At 33.5% G+C, this 25,748-nt stretch overlaps 4 protein-coding genes across 7 annotated transcripts in view; all 4 read left to right on the top strand.

Annotated features, from left to right (window-relative positions):
• Window positions 1-25,748, top strand: part of LOC135848801 (uncharacterized) — a 42,992-nt gene that overhangs the window by 10,254 nt on the left and 6,990 nt on the right. The window lies entirely within an intron of this gene.
• On the top strand, window positions 1,471-14,095 carry LOC135848794 (uncharacterized). 3 transcript variants are annotated; one of them, XM_065368815.1, is made up of 2 exons: window positions 1,471-1,704; window positions 2,077-4,223. In XM_065368815.1, exon 2 carries the CDS (start codon window positions 2,111-2,113, stop codon window positions 3,947-3,949), a length of 1,839 nt encoding a protein of 612 aa, XP_065224887.1. In that variant the 5' UTR covers window positions 1,471-1,704; window positions 2,077-2,110; the 3' UTR covers window positions 3,950-4,223. The 3 variants fall into 3 exon arrangements, with proteins under 3 accessions (XP_065224887.1, XP_065224889.1, XP_065224888.1); XM_065368817.1 differs by lacking the exon at window positions 2,077-4,223 and adding an exon at window positions 12,053-14,095 and having other exon boundaries at window positions 1,487-1,704; XM_065368816.1 differs by lacking the exons at window positions 1,471-1,704; window positions 2,077-4,223 and adding exons at window positions 11,601-11,820; window positions 12,053-14,095.
• Window positions 7,322-10,047, top strand: LOC135848803 (uncharacterized). Its single transcript, XM_065368830.1, has 2 exons — window positions 7,322-7,585; window positions 7,733-10,047. The coding sequence occupies exon 2, from the start codon at window positions 7,770-7,772 to the stop codon at window positions 8,850-8,852; it is 1,083 nt and encodes a 360-aa protein (XP_065224902.1). The 5' UTR covers window positions 7,322-7,585; window positions 7,733-7,769; the 3' UTR covers window positions 8,853-10,047.
• Window positions 20,916-23,605, top strand: LOC135848795 (uncharacterized). 2 transcript variants are annotated; one of them, XM_065368818.1, is made up of 2 exons: window positions 20,916-21,325; window positions 21,474-23,605. In XM_065368818.1, the coding sequence occupies exon 2, from the start codon at window positions 21,511-21,513 to the stop codon at window positions 23,326-23,328; it is 1,818 nt and encodes a 605-aa protein (XP_065224890.1). In that variant the 5' UTR covers window positions 20,916-21,325; window positions 21,474-21,510; the 3' UTR covers window positions 23,329-23,605. The 2 variants fall into 2 exon arrangements, with proteins under 2 accessions (XP_065224890.1, XP_065224891.1); XM_065368819.1 differs by lacking the exon at window positions 20,916-21,325 and having other exon boundaries at window positions 21,528-21,664; window positions 21,747-23,605.

The raw sequence follows: 25,748 nt of genomic DNA, 5'->3' as shown, positions 1-25,748 counted from the left end.
TTCAAACAGTTGTTGTATGTGTTCTGTTCTCTCGCGCTCTCTTCTCTCTCTCTCTCTCGCCTATTAAGGTTCATCAGCTCGTGGTCTTTATCACGCGGCGCGCACGGGGTTCTTATTCCGGGCGTAGTATTTTAGGCTGTAGAATTAGCTCGTGGTGGTTATCACGTGGCGCGCACGGGGATCTTTTTCCGAGCGTTAGACAGTTAGGGGTATAAAAAACGGACGGACCAGGGCGATACGAATTGCGGCCCTTACGTTCGACGCCGAGATCGCCGCGATTTGTTTGTAGGCCGACGCGCATACCTACAGATTTTTTAATTTTGAAAAAAGCTGGTCAAAAAGCCACTTTTGAGGTGTCACTCTCAAAATCGGCTCAAATGTAGATAAACTCGTTAAACAGGTCGAGTGTAATATACAACTCGATTTTCAGCTGCCCAACTGCATATTCACGCCTTCTGGAGCAAATTCAAAATTCTGGAGAAATTGAAAAATCGCGCTGGAGGCTCCAGAATGGCTGGAAATGGTGAAATTTGGATTTGGGTAATTAATATTAGTTTTGGGACTTATTTTGACCATTTTTACTGATCAAGTACGTATACTTTTTTTTTTAAAAAAAAGCATAAATCACCAAAAACAGTCAATTTTGAATTTTCAAAAATTCGTCAAAATGCGAAAAATGAACTTGGGCAGCTGAAAATTTGGTTTTAGGGGTTTTAGACTATGCTCTTTCCAAAAATCACAGTCCCGTTCAAATCGGAGTGTGACACCTCAAGAGGTTTCCTTGTAAGTAGTCTCATTTTTTTCAAAAGTAGGTTATTCAAGAATATTCATTATTTTCAAAAAGTTGTAGGCACAATAGTCTAGATTTTTTGTCAAAAATTGTCAAAAAGCCCTCCTTTTTGCTAAAATTACCAGTCTTACTTTTTGCCAAAAGTTTTCAGAACTTCTCGCTTTTTGTGCTATAAAAAATTTTTTAGGTCCAATGTTTAGCATAGCTAAAATCAGTTGTTTTTTTTTGTAAAAAAAAGTTCCAAAAAAGCTCACATTTTTTCAAAAATTGTTCAAATATTTTGCTTTTTACCAATTTTTTTTTTTTGCAGAAATTGCAAAAGTTCTTTCTTTGTTGCCAAAATGTATCAAAAATCTCACTAAATTAAAAACCATATCATATCAATTTGAAATTTTCTGTTTTTCTTTTCCGACCATTTTATGGTGTTACTAGGTTACTACTCACAATTCTCAATTTTTTGTTTCCTTTTTCGAGCTATTTTGGTTACTAAAGATGATTGAAAAAATTCTTTGTAGGCTATCAAAGCTGAATCAAAAATAAATTAAAATTATAATTAAAATTAATGAAATTTTCCAAGATGTCAACGACACCAGCGATCCTACAGAAAGCTGGGTGTACTATGTATCAGCAACCGGTTGGTGGAACACAACTTGGCTTTACTGCTTCATTATTGATATATCTAGTGTGTGTGATTATCACTTATCAGTCCCATCCCATAATTGAATTTATGGTCGCTCTCCTAACTTTGAATATTTCTCAGTGAATGAAAGTTTTATTCCAGTGAACGATTAATAATTTCAAAATTTCTTGTCGTGGGTAACTTGATGCTACTGAAGAATGAATTTGTCTTTGACTTTCGGCAGGCTGTGGAGACGTTATACTGATTACTGATTGAAAAGTTGTACGAAACATTGGTAAGTTTCATGAAAATCATTAAAACCTGTTTTTTGAACCTGCTTATAAAATACCTAACGCAATTTAGCTGATAATAGATTAATTGGTGAGGTACTGAACTTTGCAATAGGTCAGCAAATTCGTGTATTACATGATGTAATTTCGTTCACAACCTTATCACATTGATAATTGAGTGGTAGGTATTTTCGTATCAGAATTTCTACACTGAAAAACAATTCTGAGGAACGAAACGTTCACCATAGTTCATGAAACTCAAATATGTAGTTAGTCGTCTTTTATCAATTTATTCATTTCTATTGGAACTTCTTCTATGCAATATCTTACCAGTCGCTGTTCATTCCTAAAAACTAATTCGATCACTACTATTGTAGGTTTGGATTGAAATAGTGTCTTAATCCAGAATAAATGGCTGAAATCACTTCTGACGTGTTCGATATTTTTCATCCAACTCCAGTTGCTCTGAGAGAGTTATCAGCGATCGCCATTAGCCTCGAAATATGGCGCTGCGAAATAAATAAATACCGTTCGAGCAATACATTGAACGAGTTTCGTCCATTTGGGGATCCTACAATCTCATCGAAAACCCTGATTCGCGATTTGCCTTCAATAATTTATCGTATGATTGATAAATATGCCAAAATATTTGGAGATTCGATTAATTACTGGCTATGGAGACATCATACCGCAGTATTTCATTTTCATTACGGCAATGAAAACTCTGTTTTGGAATACTTCGAAGATTTTGTATGCGATTACGACGGAACCATTGATTACGAGAGGACTGCCAAACGAATGATGCAGTGTGATCGATTTGATGTGCATCAAAAGTTCTTAATTGCTTGTACGTATTGTTTCAAAGACGATATCATACGAATTTGGCCATTTGGATTGGAAAAGACGGACTCGCTGTATGAAAGATATTCTGAAAATTCGCGATTTACGTATTGGATTGATTTTATCGGAAATGATATCAAGATAACCGAACCTCCTATCGAAGAATGTATGTTTGATGAATTCATGTCTCACAACAGATCATCTTTGGAATATTTCTGGAATCTTGTCTCATCGGAAAATCGTCTGCGGAAAGCTATCGAGCTTTTTATCGCTGATTTACCTTCGTTTGTTAGATTCATATTGCCAAAATTGGATGATCAACAGCTCACTGGATTTCTTCATAAAGCTGGCTGCGAATTGTTATACGCTTTGTTGAAAAATTCTTGTTACGATGAAGAAGTGGCTCTATCGACATGGATTTACGTTAAAAATGCAATGAACGAGATCGCTTTCACAAATTTAATCATGAAAGTGGTGCAAAGTGAGGTTAGGGGAAGCTGTGTGAGTTCCGTATTGGATGTTGATGACTATGATTATGATTGGCCAGACGAACATTGTGTCGATGGGAGACGCGATCTTGATAGGTTTGTTCAATTATGTTTGGAAATATGGAACACTGCTGGTGAAAATTTGAAACGTTCGGCTGTCAGAGACATTACATCGAATGATCGATTATTTGTAGACATATTCTTCTGCATTGGATATCCACCAATCTCGAGAGAATTTAAGTTCTTATTCGCTGTCCTCTCTCACGCCACCTATGAGCAGAAGAACGCTTTCTGGCATAATTGCTGGCAATATTTGATTACTAAAACATGGGTCGAAGATTTAGATAAAATAATGCGGCTATGTTTTCGAGACGAAGATGAGATATTTCAATTCAAGAAAAACATCATGGCCGATGACGAAGAGGCGCTTGATTATTGTAGTACTTTACTAACCTTGGCTTATTTCGAGGAATTGAATCAATTCGCGAAATTTTTACTGCCGGAAATGCAAGCAGCGAGAAATTTTAAACAGAAAATTCTGAGGTTAGCGTTTCTCAATGATCGATTTAATGATTCTTGCATAGAGATCGTCAAGAAACGAAAAGAGTTCGATGAATTTATTAAAGATGCATATGGCAGTGTCGATCTGTCTACAGACTTCAAAAATGAGCTGATGTCGTCACCGTCGGTCCAAAGGAGATTATCAATTGATGCTTTATATGTACCTATAGAACAGCTTATTGAGTTTATTGACACTTTTGTCTCGACGGAGCGAATTCTTCTGGGGATAAAATCTCGTATGATTGATTACTTAAAGGCAAATGCAGCAGATTTTAAACTCACAAAATCGGAATCTTCGTTCACCTCTCTTTTATCGTGGTGTTTGGAAGGTAATGAGGAAATTTCAAAATACATGAGCTGAGCCATTTATAATTTAGTTTTGAAGTAATAATTACATATTAGGTACTAATTGAACTTGGTGGAATGTGTTTTTTATATCGTAAAATTCGTGTTCTGGGGTGATCTTGTCGATCCATATTTTCACTTTCGGATTACCTATCTCGTTATTTTTTAAAAAATTTTTCGTTTTGTATAACTTCATTTTATTCATGTAAATTGTCCATATTTTATACCTACGAGTGTAGGATTTCAATCATGTTAAGCGGTAATTAATTACAATCAACTATGCAAACGTATTATTGAATTTAATTCTCGCCTTTATTTCAATAGTTAATTACAAGAATTTTCGCATTCTCAAAAAAATTTCTGCGAAGATTGCCGTTTTTCTTGCAAAAAATTGACAAAAACTCGTTTGTTACCAAAATTCCAATGGTCTAATTTTTTTAAAAACTTATAAAAAGCTTCATTTTTTTCAAAATATTGTTCGAAAGTCTACATTTTTCGCCAGAAATTGAGAAAAAGCTATTTCATTTGCCAAAATTGTCTGGAATTCTCATTTTTTTCAAGTACGAAAAAAATACAGATTTTTAGGAAATCGGCCGAAAATTGTTTTTGTTTTTTGGTAAGAAAAAATTCTAAAAGTTCCACATTTTAAAAAAAATTGACCAAGTATTTCGATTTTTATCAAAAAATTGAATTTTTTGGCAGAAATTGCAAAAATTTTCACTTTGTTGCCAATAGTTGGCGAAAATCTTGCTTTTTTGGACAAATTTTGCAAAACAGTCCAACTTTTGAAATCAAAAACCAGATCATTCTTTGCTTACTTTTGGACTGCTTTTTCAAGCTTTTTTGCTTACTAAAGTTGCCTACCTACTTGTTTCATTTTTTTTTGTGGTGGGGAGAATTGGTTTCTGCCAATGTAGAATCATACGTATGAATTGAATCATTGAAAAAATTCTTTGTAGACTGGTTTTCACTACTTTAAAAAATTACTGAAATTTGTTGTTTTTTTTTTTTTAGAGAGAATTGACAAAAGCTCCCGTTTCTTACCAAAATTCTAGGAGGCCTCATTTTTTACAAAAGTTATTGAAATTTTCATTTTTTAAAAAATGTTTGTCCAAAAGTCAAGATTTTTTGCTAGAAATTGAGAAAAAGCCCTTGGGTCAGTTGGGTCATTCCACGTCAATTGGACCAACAAGTGGTAGAAGGGTTCGGCGATTTTTTTGAAATTTTTCCTGTGGAAAGACCTTCTGAAGGGATGACCAATGGTGCAAATCACAGCCCTCTAGGCCATTTTTAAAGGCAGCCAGGGGGTGTCAAAGTTTTCAGTGAACCTAAAATGTCATCCATTTCAGCAGTGGATTACTTGATAACCGCGATACCTACCAAGATGGAACTTTCTCCCATAGTTAGGGGTTCTGAAAAACTTTTTGGTGATATCATAAAAATCAGTGTTGCCACTTTTTTTCGTACAAAAAAATAGCTCAAAAAGTTTTGAAACGTAGTTTTCATATCGTTCCGACTCTCAAAAATTCTAAAAAATATATTATTATGGACAACTTTTTATGCTGAACAATAACATATGAAAAAATTGGGATGGTAACATGTTGCAAAGTCGATTTTAAAAAAATCAAAGTTTGCGAAAAAATGCGATTTTTTGATTTAAAACATGAAAAAATGTTTTGATTGGTGAAGTTGACCCATTTGACCCCTATTTTTACGTATCTGTTGAACTAGTTGAAAAAACCCTTTCACTCGATGAAATGAACTCCTCACAAAAAAAATCAAAATTCGAAAAGATTAAAAAAATGAACGAATTTTCATTTTTTTGTTGTGAGTGTAATTTTTATCAACTTTTTCATGAAATAAGTCAGAAAGAGGTCAAAATAAGACAACTGAATAAATTTAAACTTTTTTTGATGTTTGAAATTGAAAATTGATTTCTTTCGAATTTTGATTTTTTAAGATGAGTTCATTTCATCGAGTGAAAGGGTTTTTTCAACTTTTTCAACAGATACGTAAAAATAGGGGTCAAATGGGTCAACTTCACCAATCAAAACATTTTTTCATGTTTTAAATCAAAAAATCGCATTTTTTCGCAAACTTTGATTTTTTTAAAATCGACTTTGCCACATGTTACCATCCCAATTTTTTCATATGTTGTTCAGCATGAAAAGTTGTCCATAATAATATTTTTTTTAGAATTTTTGAGAGTCGGAACGATATGAAAACTACGTTTCAAAACTTTTTGAGCTATTTTTTTGTACGAAAAAAGTGGCAACACTGATTTTTATGATATCACCAAAAAGCCTTTCAGAACCCCTAACTATGGGAGAAAGTTCCATCTTTGTAGGTATCGCGGTTATCGAGTAATCCACTGCTGAAATGGATGACATTTTAGGTTCACTGAAAACTTTGACACCCCCTGGCTGCCTTCAAAAATGGCCTAGAGGGCTGTGATTTGCGCCATTGGTCATCCCTTCGGAAGGTCTTTCCACAGGAAAAATTTCAAAAAAATCGCCGAACCCCCTACCACTTCTTGGTCCAATTGACGTGGAATGACCCCCTTTCGTTTGCTAAAATTGTCAGAAATTCTCACTTTTTCAAGTACCTATGAAAATAATTGCTATTTTTAGCGAAAAGGCTAAAAATTGTTTTTTTTTTGGTAAAAAAATCCAAGTTTCTTATTTTTTCAAAAAATTGTCCAAATATTTTAATTTTTATTAAAAATTGCAAAAATTGTCACTTTGTTGCAAACTAATAGTTGCCAAAAATCTCACTTTTTTGACTGAAATTTGCAAAAAAGTCCAATTTTTGAAATTTAAAACCCTCTGTTTTTTTTCAGACGCTCTTTTCTCCACATTGAAATGTTTTATTCGCGATTTTTCAATTTTTTATTCACTGTTTGATCATTTTTTCGACTTATTTTGGTTACTAAAGTTGCCTTCTTGTTTTGTTTGTTTGTTTTTTTTTTTTTTTTTTTGGGAAGTCAGTTTCTACCAATTTAGCATCGTAAAAATTGAATATTTGATGGAATTCTTTGTATGCTGGCAGTCCAACATAAAAGGTCTGAAATTTAACTTGATCCCTATTTTCGACTCAAAGAGTCGCTTGAAGATGGAGCCTTCAACAACTTTTTGGTGGTTTGAAGTCACCTCCAATTTGGTTTAGTTTTTAAAAATATCAAAAATTTAGGCACATTTTCTCAGGAACTTTGAAATGATTTCAAATGCTGAAAAAAGTGCTTTGTGTGAGGTTAAAACACATTGAAAGATCCTAAAAAGAAGATCTATAAGTTGATTGATGATTGTTTCCAGATGATTGAAGTTCGTAAATATGTTCAAAATTTTGTTTTCAATAGCCAAGAATTGCGTATGGTATGTTTTGAATAGTTATGCTGTTAACGATGCAAGCGATCCTTGAAAAATTTAGGTGCACTACAAGCAACCTGTTTGAGGTGGCAGAGTGACCTGGCTTGCGCGGTTTCATATTGAGGTTTTGAGGTTCCTGATATCTAGTTGTGTAAATAATCACGTAAATTATGATTGTGAAAGTTCTATTCGTGAATATTTTATGTTAACTCAACTATCCAATTGTGTTGAAATATTGATTCGTTAGGCTGTTAAGATATTGAAAGGGTAGAAAAGTTGTCCAAAAGGTTAGTTGAGTTCATGAGAATCATTCGACATAAGGTACCTAGAACCTGAATCTCAAATTATCGTCTTCTGTCCATTCGCATTTAACCTTATTCTAGTCATATGTTACCTGCCCATTTCTCACGTCATCACGATATTTACGATTCCAGGTTTGGATTGAAATAGTGTCATAATCGAAGCCTGCAAATGGCTGAAATCACCTCTGACGTGTTCGATATTTTTCATCCAACTCCAGCTCCACTGAGAGAGTTATCAGTGATCGTCATTAGTCTCGAAATATGGCGCTGCGAAATAAATAAATACCGTTCGAGCAATACGTTGAAAGAGTTTCGTCCAGCTGGTGAACTTATCTCATTGAAAACTATACTCATTCCTCATTTGCCATCTGTGATTTATTCTACGATTGAAAAATATGTTGAAAGATTTGGACTTTCAATGAATAACTGGCTACGGAGACATCATCTGTCGGTATTTCATTTTCATTACGATCATAAAAATTCTGTTTTGGAATACTTCGAAGATTTTGTATGCGATTACGACGGAACCATTCATTATGGAAGAACAGCCGAACGTATGATGCATTGTGATCGATTTGATACCGATCAGAAATTCTTAATCGCTTGTGGGTATTGTTTCAAAGACGATGTTGTACGAATTTACCCATTTATAGAGAAAAAGATGATCATGCCGTATGATAACTTTTTTAAATACTCTCAACTCGTGTACTGGATTTTTTTTGCCGGAAAAAATGTCAATTTAAGCAGACCTGATATAATAGACGTGTTATTTGATTACATATTTCGAAATGGACCATCTTTGGAATATTTTTGGAATCTTATTCCATTGGAAAATCGTTTGGAAAAAGCTATCGATATTTTTAACTGTGATTTACCATCGTTTGTTCGATTCATCTTACCCAAATTGGATGGTCAACAGCTCAATGAATTCCTTTACGACAACGGTTGTGCATTACTATATGCTTTGTTGAAAAAATCTTGTTATTATGAAGAAGTGATTCTATCGACATGGATTTATGTTGAAAACGCGATGAACGAGATTGCTTTCACAGAACTGGTCGAGAAAATAATGAAATGTGAGTTTGCGGGAGTCTGTGTTAGTTGCGAATTGGATCAAGATGAATATAAATTGGACGAAGATGATCATGTTGACGATGATCGCGATCTTGGTCATTTTCTTCAATTATGTTTTGAAATATGGAACACTGCTGCAGAAAATTTGAAACGTTCGGCTGTTAGACGCATTACATAGGTTGATTGTTTATTTGAAGACGTATTCGACGTTAATGAACTTCCATCAACCTCGAACGAATTCAAGTTCTTATTGGCTGTCCTTTCTCACGCCACCTATGAGCAGAGAAACGCTTTCTGGCATAATTGCTGGAGATATTTGATTTATAAAACACAGGTCGAAGTTTTACATAAAATAATGCTGCTATGTTTCCGAGATGAAGATGAGATTACTCAATTCAAGAAAAACATCATGGCCAATGACGAAGAGGCGCTTGATTATTGTAGTAGATTACTAACCTTGACGTATTTCGACGAATTGAATCAATTCGCGAGATTTTTACTACCAGAAATGCAAGCAACAAGAAATTTCAAACAGCGATTACTACGGTCTACTTTTCTCAATGATGAATTCGGTGATTCTTGCATCGAGATCGTCAAGAAACAAAAAGAGTTCGATGGATTTATTAAAGATGCCTACGACAACGTCGATCAGTCTACAGACTTTAAAAATGAGCTAATGTCGTCACCTTCAGTCCAAACGAGATTATCAATCGATGCTCTATCTGTACCCATAGAACAGTTTATTGAGTTCATTGACACTTTTGTCTCGACTGAGCGAATTCTTCTCGAGTTAAAAACTCGTATGATCAATTTTTTAAAGGAAGAAGTCGCTGATTATAAATCTAAGGAACCGAAATCGTCGTTCACCTCTCTTTTATCGTGGTGTTTAGAAGGTAATGAGGAAGTTTCAAAATTTGAGTTGAGCTATTTATGATCTAGTTTTGATGGAATAATTACTATAATCGCACCCAGTGGAATGTTTTTTTGTTTATCGTAAAATTCGTGTTCTGGGATGATCTTGTCGATCCATATTTTCACTTTCGGATTATCTATCTCGTTATTTTAAAAAAAATTTTTCGTTTTATATAATTTCATTTTATTCTTGTGTAAATTGTCCATATTTTATACCCACGAGTATTGTATTTCAATCATGTTAATCTCAACTATGCAAACGTATTATTGAATTTGATTTTCGCCTTCTCAATAGTTAATTATATACAAGAATTTTTGCTTTCTCGAAAAATTTCTGTGAAGATTACCGTTTTTCTTGCAAAACTCGAAAAAAAACTCGTTTTTTTCACCAAATTTCCAATGACCTCATTTTTTTCAAAACTTTTAAAAAGCTTCATTTCTTTCAAAATATTGTTCGAAAGTCTAAATTTTTCGCCAGAAATTGAGAAAAAGCCATTACTTTTGCTAAAGTGTTTGGCAAAAATTATCAGGTAGGTAGTTGTCATTTTTTCAAGTAGGTATGAAAAAAATAGTGATTCTTAGGAAAACGGCTAAAAATTGTTTTTTTTTTGTATGAAAAAATTCAAAAAGTTCCACATTTTTTCAAAAAAAATGTCTAAATATTTCGATTTTCATCAAAAAATTGAACTTTTCGGCAGAAATTGCAAAAATGCTCACTTTCTTGCCAATAGTTGCCAAAAATCTCACTTTTTTGGACAAATTTTGCAAAACAGTCTTACTATTGAAATTAAAAACCACATCATTCTTTGCTTACTTTTTGACTGTTTTTTCAAGCCTTTTTTAGTTACTAAAGTTGCCTACCTACTTGTTTCATTTCCCGGGGGGGGGGGGGTGTCGGTTTCTGCCAATTTAGAATCATACGTATAAATTGAATAGGTGTTTGAAAAAATTCTTTGTAGGCTGGTTTTTGCTATTTTGAAAAATTGCTGAAAATTGTCGTGTTTCATTTTGCAGAGAATTGACAAAATCGCTCGTTTCTTATCAAAATTCTATGAGGCCTCATTTTCTACAAAAGTTATTGAAAGTTTCATTTTTTTTACAAATGTTGTCCAAAAGTCAAGATTTTTTGCCAGAAATTGAGGAAAAGCCCTTTCTTTTTCTAAATTTGTCAGAAATTCTCACTTTTTCAAGTACATGAAAAAAATTGCTATTTTTAGCAAAACGGCTAAAAATTGTTTTTTTTGGTAAAAAAATCCAAGTTTCTTATTTTTCCAAAAAATTGCCCAAATAATTTGATTTTTATTGCAATTGAATTTTTCAGCAGAAATTGCAAAAATTGTCACTTTATTGCCAATAGCTGCCAAAAATCTCACATTTCGACCAAAATTTGAAAAATGCAACTTTTGAAATTTAAAACCAGTTCATATCAATTTTAAGTGTTTTTGTTTTTTTTTTTCAGTCACTCTTTTCTCCACATTGAAATGTTTTAGGTACTCATTATTTCCCAATTTTTTATTCACTCTGCCTTCTTGTTTTTTTTTTTTTTTTTTTTTTTTTTGGAAAATCGGTTTTTACCAATTTAGCATCGTAAAAATCGAATATTTGAAGAAATTCTTTGTGTGCTGGCAGTTTAACATAAAAAATCTGAAATTCGGCGTGATCCTTATTTCCGACCCACAGAGTCATCTGAAGATGAATTAAAACCATTTTGAAGCCTCCAGCAACTTTTCGGTGGCTTGAAGTCACCTCTAATTTGGTTCGGTTTTCAAAAATATCAAAAATGTACATTTTAACAAAAACTTTGAAATTACTTCAAATGGTTAAAGGTGCTCTGTATGAGGTTAAAACACTTTAAAAGCTCTTACGAAGAAGATCTTAGTTGATTAGATTGTTTCCAGATGATTGAAATTCGTATATGTTTGAAATTGTGTTTTCAAGAGCCAAGAATTGAGTACGGGGTGTTATGAATATGCTGTGAACGATGCAAGCGATCCTAGAAAAATTTAGGTGCACTACTAGCAACCAGTTTGAGGTGGCAGAGTAACCTGGTTTACATTGTTTCATATTGAGGTTTTGAGGTATGATCTAGTATGTGTATAGAATTATCACTTGACTTATGGTTGTGAAAGTTTTACCCGTACATATTTTAATGTCAACTCGATAATGAAATTGTTTTAAATTATTGATCTGGTAGGCTGTACGGACTTCGAAACTGAAGAAAAGTTGTCCAACAGGTTAGTAATGTTCACGAGAATCATTAAACTAGTTTTTTGAGAACTGCTTACCTGCAGCTTTTAGAGTGTACTTAATTTGTGAGGTATTGAAATTTTGGACAAGTCAGCAAATACCTACGTGACTTATGAAACTCAAATAGTGGTCTTTTCTATCAATTATTATGCCTACAAACTTATTCCGCACTTGCCACCTGTTCTTTTCTCAGTATTAATTCAACCACTACGATTCTAGGTTTGGATTGAAATAGAGTCTAGTCTTGAACTGCGATGGCAGAATTCACTTCTCAATTGTACGATATTCTTCAACCGACTCCAGTATCTCTGAAACAACTATCAGCGATCGTCATAAGTGCTGAAATATGGCGTTGCGAAGTAGACAAATATCGTTCGGGCAATACGCTGAAGGAATTTCGTCCATCGGGAAAACTTATCTCATCGAAAACTACGCTCATTCCCGATTTACCATCTGTGATTTATCCCATGATTGATGTGTATGTGAAAATATTCGGAGATTCGATGAAGGGCTGGCTATGGAGACATTACGGAGAAGTATTTAAATTTGGATACGACCATGAAACCAGTGTGTTGGAATACTTTGAAGATTTCGTGTGCGATTACGACGGATCCATTCATTACGCGAAAACTGCCCAACGTATGATGCTTTGTGATCGATTTGATCAAGGTCAAATATTTCTAATCGCTTGTACGTATTGCTTCGAAGATCATATCAGACAATTTTATCCAGTTGTATCGAGTGAGTCGATCTTGCCGAGTAATGCCACTGATAACCTGCTGCTCATCTACTGGAAAGTTGTTATGGAAACTCGCATTCAGGCAAGCCGTAGTACCGTAGAAATTATGGTTGATTGTTGCATGCCTCACAGTGGGCTATCTTTGGAATATTTTTGGAATCGTGTTCCACCTGAAAAGCGTTTGCAAAAAGCTATTGATCTTTTTGTCAGTGATTTACGATCGTTTGTTCGATACATTTTACCAAAATTGAACCGTCAGCAGCTCGATGAATTTCTTAAAGAGAAAGGTTGCGAATTGATGTATGCTCTGTTGGAAAATTCTACTTATGATGAAGAGTTTGTCTTACGTACGTGGCTACACGTTAGAAATGCGATGAGCGAGAATGTTTTTACAAATCTGCTCGTGAAAATATTGCAAATTGAGTTTATGGGTTTCTTCGTGAGTTCCGAATTTTTTCATTTATGTTTTGAAATATGGAACAGTGCTCCGGAAAGCCTGAAACGTTTGGCTACTAAAGCAATCGCATCAAATGAGAAAGTATATGAAGACTTGACCATCTTGATTTGCCATCCGCCGCTCTGGAGAAAATTAAAATTCATGCTGGCTATTCTTTCATATGCCACTTACGAGGAGAGAAACGCATTTTGGCGTAGTTGCTGGGATTGTTTGATATATAAGATCCGAGGCGAAGATTTGCACGAAATCATGAAGCAATGTTTCCAAAACGAAGACGAGATTATTGAATTTAAGAAAAACGTCATGGCTGATCACAACAGGGTCCTTGACTTATGCGGATTTCTCCTTCAAGAAATGTATTTAAACGACTTGAATGATTTCGTAAACTTTTTACTGCCCGAAATTCAGCCAGCGAGAAACTTCAAACAACAATTATTACAGTCTACTTCTTTTGATAATCGATGGCGTAATTGTAGTAAAAAGTTCATTCAGAAATCGAAAGAATTCGACGAATTTATCAGCGAAGCTTTCAACGATGTTGATGTAGCCAAGAATTTTAAAAATCACCTCGTGTCGTCACCTTTAATCCAAAACCAAATATTGGACATTGCTTTATTTGTTCCTACAGAACAGCTCGTCAAATTTACTGACTTATTTGTTTCGAATGAAGAAATCCTGCTGCAGTTGAAAACACGTATAATTGATTTTTTGAAAGAAAACGCAAGAGATACTGATTATAAATCGAGACCTTCTTTCATCTCAGTTCTATCATGGTGCTTGAAAAGCGACGAGGAAGTTACGAAATTCAAGCTGACGTACCTTTGTGATCCATAGTTAAGTTAGACCCATTTAAAAAGCACATTTTCTTGAGTTTTTTCACGTTTTTTGCTCTGGAGTGGTCTTGTCGAGCAATATTTTTACGACGTTTTATTACGTTCGAATAGGAATTCATTTCATTATAATCATAGTTGTCAATATTGTACTTTTTTAATTTTTTTATTTGATGACGTTATTTTCTGCTGTTTTGTAAAGGATGCATTGTATGTGAATACATGATCAATGTTAATTTACTGCGTTAGATTTTCTCGTCTTTTTACCCCACACCTCATCCAGTATTTTTCATGCTAATTAGTCAGATGTGGTTCGAACAAATTTTGGAAGGAGCAGTTGGAAACAAAAATGTTAAATAATTTCTAATGTTCAAAAACCATTTTTTTCTTTTACTTGACAAAAAATTTGAATTGTTTTATTGCAAAGTTGGTAGGTGCTGAAATCCAAAATCGAAAATTCGCAACTTTTTTTCTTTGTGGGGGGGGGATTGGTATTTGAAAATCAAATTCAAAAAGAGAACAGAACATTTTCAATTCTTCCGGAGTGAAGCGAGAGCTAAAGCTTCGGAAAATTTATGCTTAATTTGTGAGGTACAAAAAAATGATTTTCAATATAAGAAACTTCAACGCCAATATGTTATGCTTTTTGGCATTTTTGAATAAGCACTTCCATCTTGCTTAAAATTGTCGCTTACCTTATTTGCCCAAAATTGTCAAAGAATAATCTCTCGTCTTTTCAACAAAAATCGGAAAAAAAATCGCCCACATTTTTGCAAAATTGTTAAAAATACAGTAAGTCCCGCTTATTAGAATCGCGGATAATAGATTAATTCGGTTAATGGAATCAAATGCGCTGGGACAGAACGTTTGTATCTTCTTACATGCAAATTTTTCCGCCTATTGGAATAAAAAGAGCATTTCAATCGGTTTATAGAATTGAAAAATCTTCAAAAATGGGAAAAAATCATGAATTTTGGCAAAATTTAACAAAAATTGGATAAAAACTTGTAAAAATGGCATAATAACGCAAAAATAAATATTTAAATTGGTGAAAATTGGTATAAGATGATGGAATTTTTTTTTAATTTTATAAAAATCATACAAAAAAGTGTTCAAAACATATTAAAAGGCCAAACGTGACTAAAAAACTGAAAAAGTATTAGAATTAACTTCAAAACACATCAAAAACTGATAAAATTTCAACATAATTTGGAATTTTGCATTTTTTTATCCTTCCGCTTTATAGAATACCTACTCCGGTTTATAGAATCAAACATACCTAGTCCCAAATCGATTCTAATAAGCGGGACTTACTGTATTTACTTTTTTCCAATAATTATTCAATGTTTTCCTAGCCAAAACAAAAAGTTGCAAAAGATCTACAAAAATATCATTTTTTGCCAATAAGTCTCATACACAGCTCTGCTCTTAGCTAAATATGTCAAATTCGAACTTTTTATTTGAAATCATTTTGTAAAAAGTTCTCGCTTTTTCAAAAATTTACAAAAATTTTCGCTTTTTTGAAAAATTGCCGAAGATTGAGGTTTTTTTTTGCAGAAAATTGACAAAAACTCTCGTTTTTTTCAGAATTAATTGAAAATTTTGTTTTTGTGCAGAAATTCCAAGTGGGTCATTCCATGTCAATTGGACCAAGAAGTGGTAGGTGGGCTCGGCGATTTTTTTGAAATTTTTCCTGTGAAAAGATCTTCCGAAGGGATGACCAATGGCGCAAATCGTAGCCCTCTAGCCCATTTTTAACGACAGCCAGGGGGTGTCAAAGTTTTCAGTGAATTTGAAATATCATCCTAGTTCAGCAGTGAATTACTCGAGAACCGCGATACCTACCAAAATGGAACTTTTTCCCATAGTTAGAGGTTTTGAAAGGCTTTTTAGTGATATCATAAAAATCAGTGTTGCCACTTTCTTGCATACAAAAAATTAGCTCAAAAAGTTTCAAAACGTAGTTTTTCATATCGTTCCGACTCTCAAAAATTCTGAAAAAAATATATTATGGACAACTGTTTATGCTGAACAACATATTAAAAAATTGGGATGGTAACTTGTCGCAAAGTCGATTTACAAAAATTTAAACTTTGCGAAAAAATGCGATTTTTTGATTTAAAACGCGAAAAAAAGTTTTGATTGGTAAAGTTGACCCATTTGATCCCTATTTTTACGTATCCGTTGAAAAAGTTGAAAAACTCCCTTCACTCGGTAAAATTAACTCATCACAAAAAATCAAAATTTGAAAAAATTCAAAAAATAAACAAATTTTAATTTTTTTGTGTGTGTGTGATTTTCATCAACTTTTTCATTAAATACGTCAGAAAGAGGTCAAAATAGGACAACAGAATAAATTTAAACTTTTTTTGATGCTTGGAATTGGAAATTGAATTTTTTCGAATTTTGATTTTTTTGTGATGAGTTCATTTTATCGAGTGAAAGGCGTTTTTCAACAGATACGTAAAAATAGGAGTCATATGGGTCAACTTTACCAATCAAAACTTTTTTTTATGTTTTAAATCAATAAATCGCATTTTTTCGCAAAGTTTAAATTTTTTTAAATCGACTTTGCGACAAGTTACCATCCCAATTTTTAATATGTTGTTCAGCATAAACAGTTGTCCATAATATATGTTTTTCAGAATTTTTGAGAGTCGGAACGATATGAAAAACTACGTTTTGAAAATTTTTGAGCTAATTTTTTGTATGAAAAAAAGTGGCAACACTGATTTTTATGATATCACCAAAAATCCTTTCAAAACCTCTAACTATGGAAAAAAGTTCCATTTTGGTAGGTATCGTGGTTATCGAGTAATCCACTGCTGAAATGGATGATATTTTAAGTTCACTGAAAACTTTGACACCCCCTGGCTGTCGTTAAAAATGGGCTAGAGGGCTGCGATTTGCGCCATTGGTCATCCCTTCAGAAGATCTTTCCACAGGAAAAATTTCAAAAAAATCGCCGAACCCACCTACCACTTCTTGGCCCAATTTACGTGGAATGACCCAAGTACGAGTAGTCTCATTTTTTCCGAAAGTTTTAAAGAAGATTATTTTTTTTTTCAAAAAATTGTCCAAGAATCTAGCTTTTTTGCCAGAAACTGCCTACAGCCCCTTCTATTTGATAAAATTGCCAGTCCTGATTTTTGCAGAAAAATTTCGATAATGCATGCTCGCTTTTTCTTGTATGAAAAAAAATACCTTAAGTAATTTTTGTAAAAAAAAAAAAATACCAAAAAAGCTCACATTTTTCAAAAAATTGTCCAAATTATTTTGCTTTTTACCAAAAGTTGTTTTTGCAAAAATTCTAACTTTGTTGACAAAATTTATCAAAAATCTCACTTTTCTTACCAAAAAGTTATAAACGAACCCATCTTTTCAAAATTAAAAACCATATCATTTATGAATTTGAAATTTTCTGTTTTACTTTTCCGGTCATTTTTCTCCACATTGAAACGTGTTACTCGCAATTTTCCATTTTTTAGTTACTTTTTCGAGCTCATTTGTGTAATTGTGTTATTATTTTTTTTTTTTTTGGAAAATCGTCCAAATTCTGCCCATTGAGCACCCTATACATTGAATGTTTGAAAAAATTCATTGTGACCTATCAAAGCTGAATAAAAAATAAATTGCTATAAAATTGATGAAATTTTCCAAGATGTCGACGACGCCAGCGATCCTAAAGAAAACTGGGTGTACTACCTGCAACCAGTTGATGGAGCACAACTTGGCTTTGCATTACAGACTTCATTATTGAGATATCTGATGTTTGTGATTATCAGTTCGCATAATTGAATTTATGGTCGTTCTCCTCATTCCTTGAATATTTCTTAGTGAATGAAAGTTTTTTTCCTGCGAGTGATAATTAATTTCAAAATTGCTTGTCGTGGGTAACTTGATGCTACTGAAGAATGAATTTGTCTTTGAATTTCGATAGGCTGTGAAGACGTTAAACTGGTTAAAAAGTTGTACAAAACATTGGTAAGTCTTATGAAAATCATTAAAACCGGTTTTAAGACCTGCTTATACTAAAATAAATGAATTAGCTGGTAATACATTATTAAGAGTGAGGAACTCGAATTTTCCATAGGTCAACAAAGTCGTGTATTACGTGATGTAATGTAGTTCACAATCTTATTGCTTTGATAATTTCGAGTGATGGGGATTTTCGTACCAAAATTTTTGAATTTAAATACAATTCTGATGAACTAAACATTCATCATGGTTCTTGAAACTCAAATAGTCGCCTTTTGTATTTATTAATTTCTATTGGAACTTCTATGCAGTTGTGGTTACCTGTCCGCTGTTCATTCCTAAAAACTAATTTGATCATTACCATTCTAGGTTTGGATTGAAATATTGTCTTTATCGAGACTTGCAAATGGCTAAAATCGCTTCGGATGTGTTTGATATTTTGCACCCAACTCCAGTTCCTCTGAGAGAGTTATCAGCGATCGTCATTAGCCTCGAAATATGGCGCTGCGAAATAAATAAATACCGTTCGAGTGATGCATTAAAAGAGTTTTGTCCATCTGGTGAACTTATCTCATTGAAAACTACACTCATTTCCGATTTGCCATCTGTGATTTATTCTACGATTGAAAAATATGTCGAAAGATTTGGACTTTCAATGAATAACTGGCTACTGAGACATCATCGAACAGTATTTCATTTTCATTACGACAATCAGAACTCGGTTTTGGAATACTTCGAAGATTTTGTATGCGATTACGACGGAAGCATTCATGTTGTCCATAGTCCAGATTTTTTGCCAGAAATTGAGAAAAACCTCTTTCCTTTGCTAAATTTTTTTTTTGGGTGTTCATAATTACAAGATTATTACACCCGTAAGGGGGGGGGTTAGATTTGGTTTGTGAGGTTGATGTTTTTTTATTAGGGAGATGAATTTTTGTATTTCTGAGGGTTCGTCAGGGATAGTAGGTGGGTTTTCTTTTATCTGTAGTGTAAGTCTGTTTTGTTTTAGTTGGGGACAGTTGAAAAGTATGTGTTGGATGGATATGGGTTCGTTTCTGCAGAATTGGCATGAGGGTTTTTGTTCTTTTTGGTATAAGTGGTTATGAGTAATTTTTGTGTGGCCTCTTCTTAGTCTGGTAATCAGGATTTCTTCTTTTCTATTCAGGTGGCCTAGATTTTTCCAGGGGAGAGTAGTTTTTTTATGTTGGAAGAGTTTGTTTGAAGTTTGTTGTGACCAAAAGTTCTGCCAGTTAGTAAATGTGTTGTGAGTGATTAGAGATTTAATGTCATCAGGAGTGAGAGTGGTAAGAGGGGAGGGGGTAGCGGCTGTTTTTGCTAATCTATCAACAGTTTCGTTTCCAGTGATATCTATGTGGCTGGGAACATACATGAAGCTAATTGAGTAATCATAATATTGGAGGTTAAAAAGGGACTTATGTATGTCTTGGACTATGGGATGGTCAGAAAAAATGTTTTGAATGGATAGCAGTGAACTTAGTGAGTCGCTTTGGATTAAGAATTTTTTATTTTCTGATTGAATGGAAATTATATCTATTAGGCAATGTTTTATGGCAGTGAGTTCGGCAGTAAAAATTGAGGCACAGTTGTGAATTTTGAAACTGAGAACTTTGTCATTAATTGAGTAAGCATAACCAGTATGAATATTAGAAATTTTTGAACTATCTGTGAAGCATAAGTTATATTCAGTATAGTTTGATAACAGTTCTAAGTAATGACTCTTGATTAATAATGGGGAGTGATCATGTTTTGGGTAGTTTCTTAAGTAAAATTCCATATGTATAGGTTTGAGAGACCAAGGGGGATAAGATATTGGTTGATGTATTAGGTTTTTTAGGTCAATTTGTAGGTTGTTCATATTTTTGATAAATTCTGGGATTGGACCTGAAGTATGGAGGAAATGCCGAGAGCTGTAGACATTGAGTGACCTTTGAAGAGGGTGAGATGGATTATTTGCAACAGTTGATAAGAATTTGTTTGTCGTGAGAGTTTTCCTAAAATCAGGAGGAAGCTCTGCAGCTTCACAATAAATACTATCAATTGGAGACGAATAGAGAGCACCTATGCAGATGCGCAAGGAGGAATTTTGAACAGTTTTGAGAATGTTAGTAGTTTTATTTGACAGGTTTGTAAAGCATGGACTTCCATATTCAATTTTACTACGTATCAGAGCTTTGTACAAGTGAAGTAATAGTTGGCGTGATGGGTTATACTTTGGATTTTTAACAATTTTTAGTAAATTTAGACGTTTGTTAAGTTGAGCTTTTATGTTGAGAAAATGAGGCGTCCAAGTAAGTTTTTTATCAAAAGTAAGTCCAAGGAATTTAGTGGTTGGTTTAAAAACTAAAGGATGTCCTTGTCAGCAATTCTCACTATTTCAAGTATGAAAAAAATTGCCATTTTTAACGAAAAGGCTAAAAATTGTTTTTTTTTGTGAAAAAAATCACGTTTCTTATTTTTCCAAAAAAAATCCCAAATATTTTGATTTTTTATTAAAAATTGCAAAAATTGTCATTTTGTTGCTAACTAATAGTTGTCAAAAATCTCGTTTTTTTTGGCCGAAATTTGCAAAAAAGTCCAACTTTTGAAATTTAAAACCAGATCATATCAATTTGAAGTGCTCTGGTTTTTTTTCAGACGCTCTTTTCTCCACATTGAAATGTTTTATTCACGATTTTTCAATTTTTTATTCAATGTTTGATTATTTTTTCGACTTATTTTAGTAACTAAAATTTCCTTCTTGTTTTTTTTGTTTTTTTGTTTTGAAAAGTCAGTTTCTAACTTTCTTCCAATTTAGCATCGTAAAAATTGAATATTTGAAGAAATTCTTTGTATCTATGCTGGCAGTTCAACATAAAAGGTCTGAAATTCGGCTTGATCCCTATTATTCGACTCAACGAGTCGCTTGAAGATGAATTAAAGCTATTTCGGAGCCTTCAGCATCTTTTTGGTGGTTTGAAGTCACCTCCAATTTGGTTCGGTTTTTAAAAATATCAAAAATTTAGGTACATTAATTTCTCAGGAACTTTGAAATGATTTCAAATGCTGAAAGGTGCTTTGTATGAGGTTAAAACACTTTGAAAGCTCCTAACGAAGAAGATCTATAAGTTGATTAATGATAGTTTCCAGATGATTGAAGTTCGTAAATATGTTTAAAATTTTGTTTTCAATAGCCAAGAATTGCGTATGGTATGTTTTGAATAGTTATGCTGTTAACGATGCAAGCGATCCTTGAAAAATTTAGGTGCACTACAAGCAACCTGTTTGAGGTGGCAGAGTGACCTGGCTTGCGCGGTTTCATATTGAGGTTTTGAGGTTCCTGATATCTAGTTGTGTAAATAATCACGTAAATTATGATTGTGAAAGTTCTATTCGTGAATATTTTATGTCAACTCAACTGTCCAATTGTGTTAAAATATTGATTCGTTAGGCTGTTAAGATATTGAAACGGTAGAAAAGTTGTCCAGCAGGTTAGTTGAGTACATGAGAATCATTCAACATACCTAGTTCCTGAATCTCAAATAATTGTCGTCTTCTGTCCATTCGCATTCAACCTTATTCTAGTCATATGTTACCTGCCCATTTCTTACGTCTTCATCACGATGTTTACGATTCCAGGTTTGGATTGAAATGGTGTCATAATCGAATCCCGCAAATGGCTGAAATCACCTCTGACGTGTTCGATATTTTTCATCCAACTCCAGCTCCACTGAGAGAGTTATCAGCGATCGTCATTAGTCTCGAAATATGGCGCTGCGAAATAAATAAATACCGTTCGAGCAATACATTGAAAGAGTTTCGTCCAGCTGGTGAACTTATCTCATTGAAAACTATACTCATTCCTCATTTGCCATCTGTGATTTATTCTACGATTGAAAAATATGTTGAAAGGTTTGGACTTTCAATGAATAACTGGCTACTGAGACATCATCGAACAGTATTTCATTTTCATTACGACAATCAGAACTCGGTTTTGGAATACTTCGAAGATTTTGTATGCGATTACGACGGAAGCATTCATTATGAGAGAACAGCCGAACGTATGATGCATTGTGATCGATTTGATACCGATCAGAAGTTCTTAATCGCTTGTGGGTATTGTTTCAAAGACGATATTATACGAATTTACCCATTTGTAGAGAAAAATACGTTCTCGAAGTATGACAACTTTATGGAATACTCGCAACTCGGGTACTGGATTCTTTTTGCCGAAAGTGATGTCAGTTTAAGCAGACCTGATATAAAAGACGTGTTATTTGATTACATATTTCGAAATAGACCATCTATGGAATATTTTTGGAATCTTATTCCATTGGAAAATCGTTTGGAAAAAGCTGTCGATATTTTTTACCGTGATTTACCATCGTTTGTTCGATTCGTTTTACCCAAATTAGACGATCAACAGCTCAATGAATTCCTTTATGACAACGGTTGTGAATTATTATATGCTTTGTTGAAAAAATCTTGTTATTATGAAGAAGTGATTCTATCGACATGGATTTATGTTAAAAACGCGATGAACGAGATTGATTTCACAAATCTGATCGTGAATATAATTCAATGTGAGTTTGCGGGAGTCTGTGTTAGTTCCGAATTGGACGAGGACGATCATGTTGAGGATGATCGTGATCTTGATCATGTCCTTCAATTATGTTTTGAAATATGGAACACCGCTAAAGAGAATTTAATAGGTTCGGCTGTTAGACGCATTACATCAGATGTTTGTTTATTTGAAGACGTATTCGACGTTAATGAACTTCCATCAACCTCGAACGAATTCAAGTTCTTATTGGCTGTCCTTTCTCACGCCACCTATGAGCAGAGGAACGCTTTCTGGCATAATTGCTGGCAATATTTGATTACTAAAACACGGGTCGAAGTTTTACATAAAATAATGCGGCTATGTTTACGAGACGAAGATGAGATAATTCAATTCAAGAAAAACATCATGGCCAATGACGAAGAGGCGCTTGATTCTTTTAGTACTTTACTAACCTTGGCGTATTTTGAGGAATTGAATCAATTCGCGAAATTTTTATTACCGGAAATGCAAGCAGCGAGAAATTTTAAACAGAAAATTCTGAGGTTAGCTTTTCTCAATGATGAATTTGGTGATTCTTGTATAGAGATCGTCAAGAAACCAAAAGAGTTCGATGAATTTATTAAAGATGCCTACGACAACGTCGATCATTCTACAGACTTTAAAAATGAGCTAATGTCGTCACCTTCGGTCCAAACGAGATTATCAATCGATGCCCTATCTGTACCCATAGAACAGTTTATAGAGTTCATTGACACTTTTGTCTCGACTGAGCGAATTCTTCTCGAGGTAAAAACTCGTATGATCAATTTTTTAAAGGAAGAAGCAGCTGATTATAAATCTAAGGTACCGAAATCGTCGTTCACCTCTCTTTTATCGTGGTGTTTAGAAGGTAATGAGGAAGTTTCAAAATTTGAGCTGAGCTATTTATAATCTAGTTCTGATGGAATAATTGCTATAATCGCACCTAGTGGAATGTTTTTTTGTTTATCGTAAAATTTGTGTTCTGGGATGCTCTTGTCGAACCAGATTTTTACTTTCTAATTACTTATCTCTTTATCTTTTTAATATGTTTCATTTTATATAACTTCATTTTATTCTTGTGTAAATTGTCCATATCTTATACTTACCTATACCTACCTACGGGTATTGTACATATTTCAATCATGTTAATCGATAATTAATTACAATCAACTATGCAAATGTATAATTGAATTTAATTTTCGCCTTCTCAATAGTTTATTAGATACAAGAATTTTCGCTTTCTCGAAAAATTTCTGCAAAGATTACCGTTTTTTTTTTGCAAAAATCGAAAAAAACTGGTTTTTTTCACCTAACCAATGGCCTCATTTTTTTCAAAACTTTTAAAAAACTTCATTTCTTTCAAAATATTGTTCGAAAGTCTAAATTTTTCGCCAGAAATTGAGAAAAAGCCATTACTTTTGCTAAAAGTGTTTGGCAAAAATTATCAGGTAGGTAGTTATTGTCATTTTTTCAAGTAGGTATGAAAAAAATAGTGATTTTTAGGAAAACTGCTAAAAATTGTTTTTTTTTTTTTGGTATGAAAAAATTCAAAAAGTTCCACATTTTTTCAAAAAAAATGTCAAAATATTTCGATTTTTATCAAATAATTAAACTTTTTGGCAGAAATTGCAAAAATGCTCACTTTGTTGTCAATTGTTGCCAAAAATCTCTCTTTTTTGGACAAATTTTGCAAAACAGTCCAACTATTGAAATTAAAAACCAGATCATTCTTTGCTTACTTTTTGACTGTTTTTTCAAGCTTTTTTGGTTACTAAAGTTGCCTACCTACTTGTTTCATTTCCGGAGGGGGGAGGTCGGTTTCTGCCAATTTAGAATCATATGTACGTATAAATTGAATAGGTATTTGAAAAAATTCTTTGTACGCTGGTTTTCCTATTTTGAAAAATTGGTGAAAATTGTCGTGTTTTATTTTGCAGAGCATTGACAAAATCACTCGTTTCTTACCAAAATTCTATGAGGCCTCATTTTCTAAATTTATTGAAAATTTCATTTTTTTCACAAATGTTGTCCAAAAGTCAAGATTTTTTGCCAGAAATTGAGGAAAAGCTCTTTCTTTTGCTGAAATTGTCAGAAATTCTCACTTTTTCAAGTACAGGGTCATCCAAAAAAGACTTTACCATTTCAAACGCGCGTATATAAGACACCAGTGCATTTTAGCGCCGAACTCTTGGCAGCACTGAATTCCTTGAAGAATTTCATTTTCAAAACACTCCCCACAAAGTCAGTTTGGTATAAACGTTCGGCTGCCAGAGCGATTTTTGTAAAAAAGTACATTTTTACACATAAGCTCATTTTAAGCATGTCACAACTTTTGAAAATCGAAAGGTCGGGTACTGAGCAAGAAAGTTTTATGAAAAAGTTAAACTGTCCGTGTGAAAAGAAGCCAGAGAGACCCAAAATAAGCATCCTCTCCATAAAATTCAACAAAAAATGAATTTTGATGACGTGCTTGATAATCAGTTCAGTGCAGTAAAGTTGGACTGAAAAAAAGTCGAGCACAACTTGCACGATTTGAAATTTGTGAGAAAACAAGGAAATATCTGTGATATGTAGTAGATTGGGGAATGCTTTGGAAATGAATTTCTTCATAGAATGATGTGCTGCGCAGAACATCACCGATATTCCTCTTGTTTCATCACGAATTTCAAATCTTGCAAGTTGTGCTCGACTTTTTTTCAATTCAACTTTACTGCACTGAACTGATTATCGAGCACGTCACCAAAATTCATTTTTTGTTGAATTTTATGGAGAGGATGTTTATTTTGGGTCTCTCTGGCTTCTTTCCACGCGGACAGTTGAACTTTTTCATAAAACTTTCTTGCTCAGTACCCAAGCTTTCAATTTTCAAAAGTTGTGACATGATAAAAATGAGCTTTTGTGTAAAAATGTACTTTTTTTATAAAAATCGCTCTGGCAGCCGAACGTTTATACCAAACTGACTTTGTGGGGAGTGTTTTAAAAATGAAATTCTTCAAGGAATTCAGTGCTGCCAAGAGTTCGGCGCTAAAATGCACTGTTGTCTTGTATACGCGCGTTTGAAATGGTAAAGTCTTTTTTGGATGACCCATGACCCTGTACATATGAAAAGATTGCTGTTTTTTTTTTTTTTTGGTAAAAAAAAATCCAAGTTTATTATTTTTACAAAAAATTGCCCAAATATTTTGATTTTTATTAAAATTGAATTTTTTGGTAGAAATTGCAAAAATTGTCACTTTATTGCCAATAGCTGCCAAAAAGCTCACATGTTGACCAAAATTTGAAAAAATGCAACTTTTGAAATTTAAAACCAGTTCATATCAATTTGAAGT

Source organism: Planococcus citri, chromosome 5 (genome assembly GCF_950023065.1).
Source record: "Planococcus citri chromosome 5, ihPlaCitr1.1, whole genome shotgun sequence".
NCBI lineage: Eukaryota > Metazoa > Arthropoda > Insecta > Hemiptera > Pseudococcidae > Planococcus > Planococcus citri.
The sequence above is the reverse complement of the archived record's forward strand: the minus strand, read 5'-3'. Positions and strand labels throughout refer to the sequence as shown.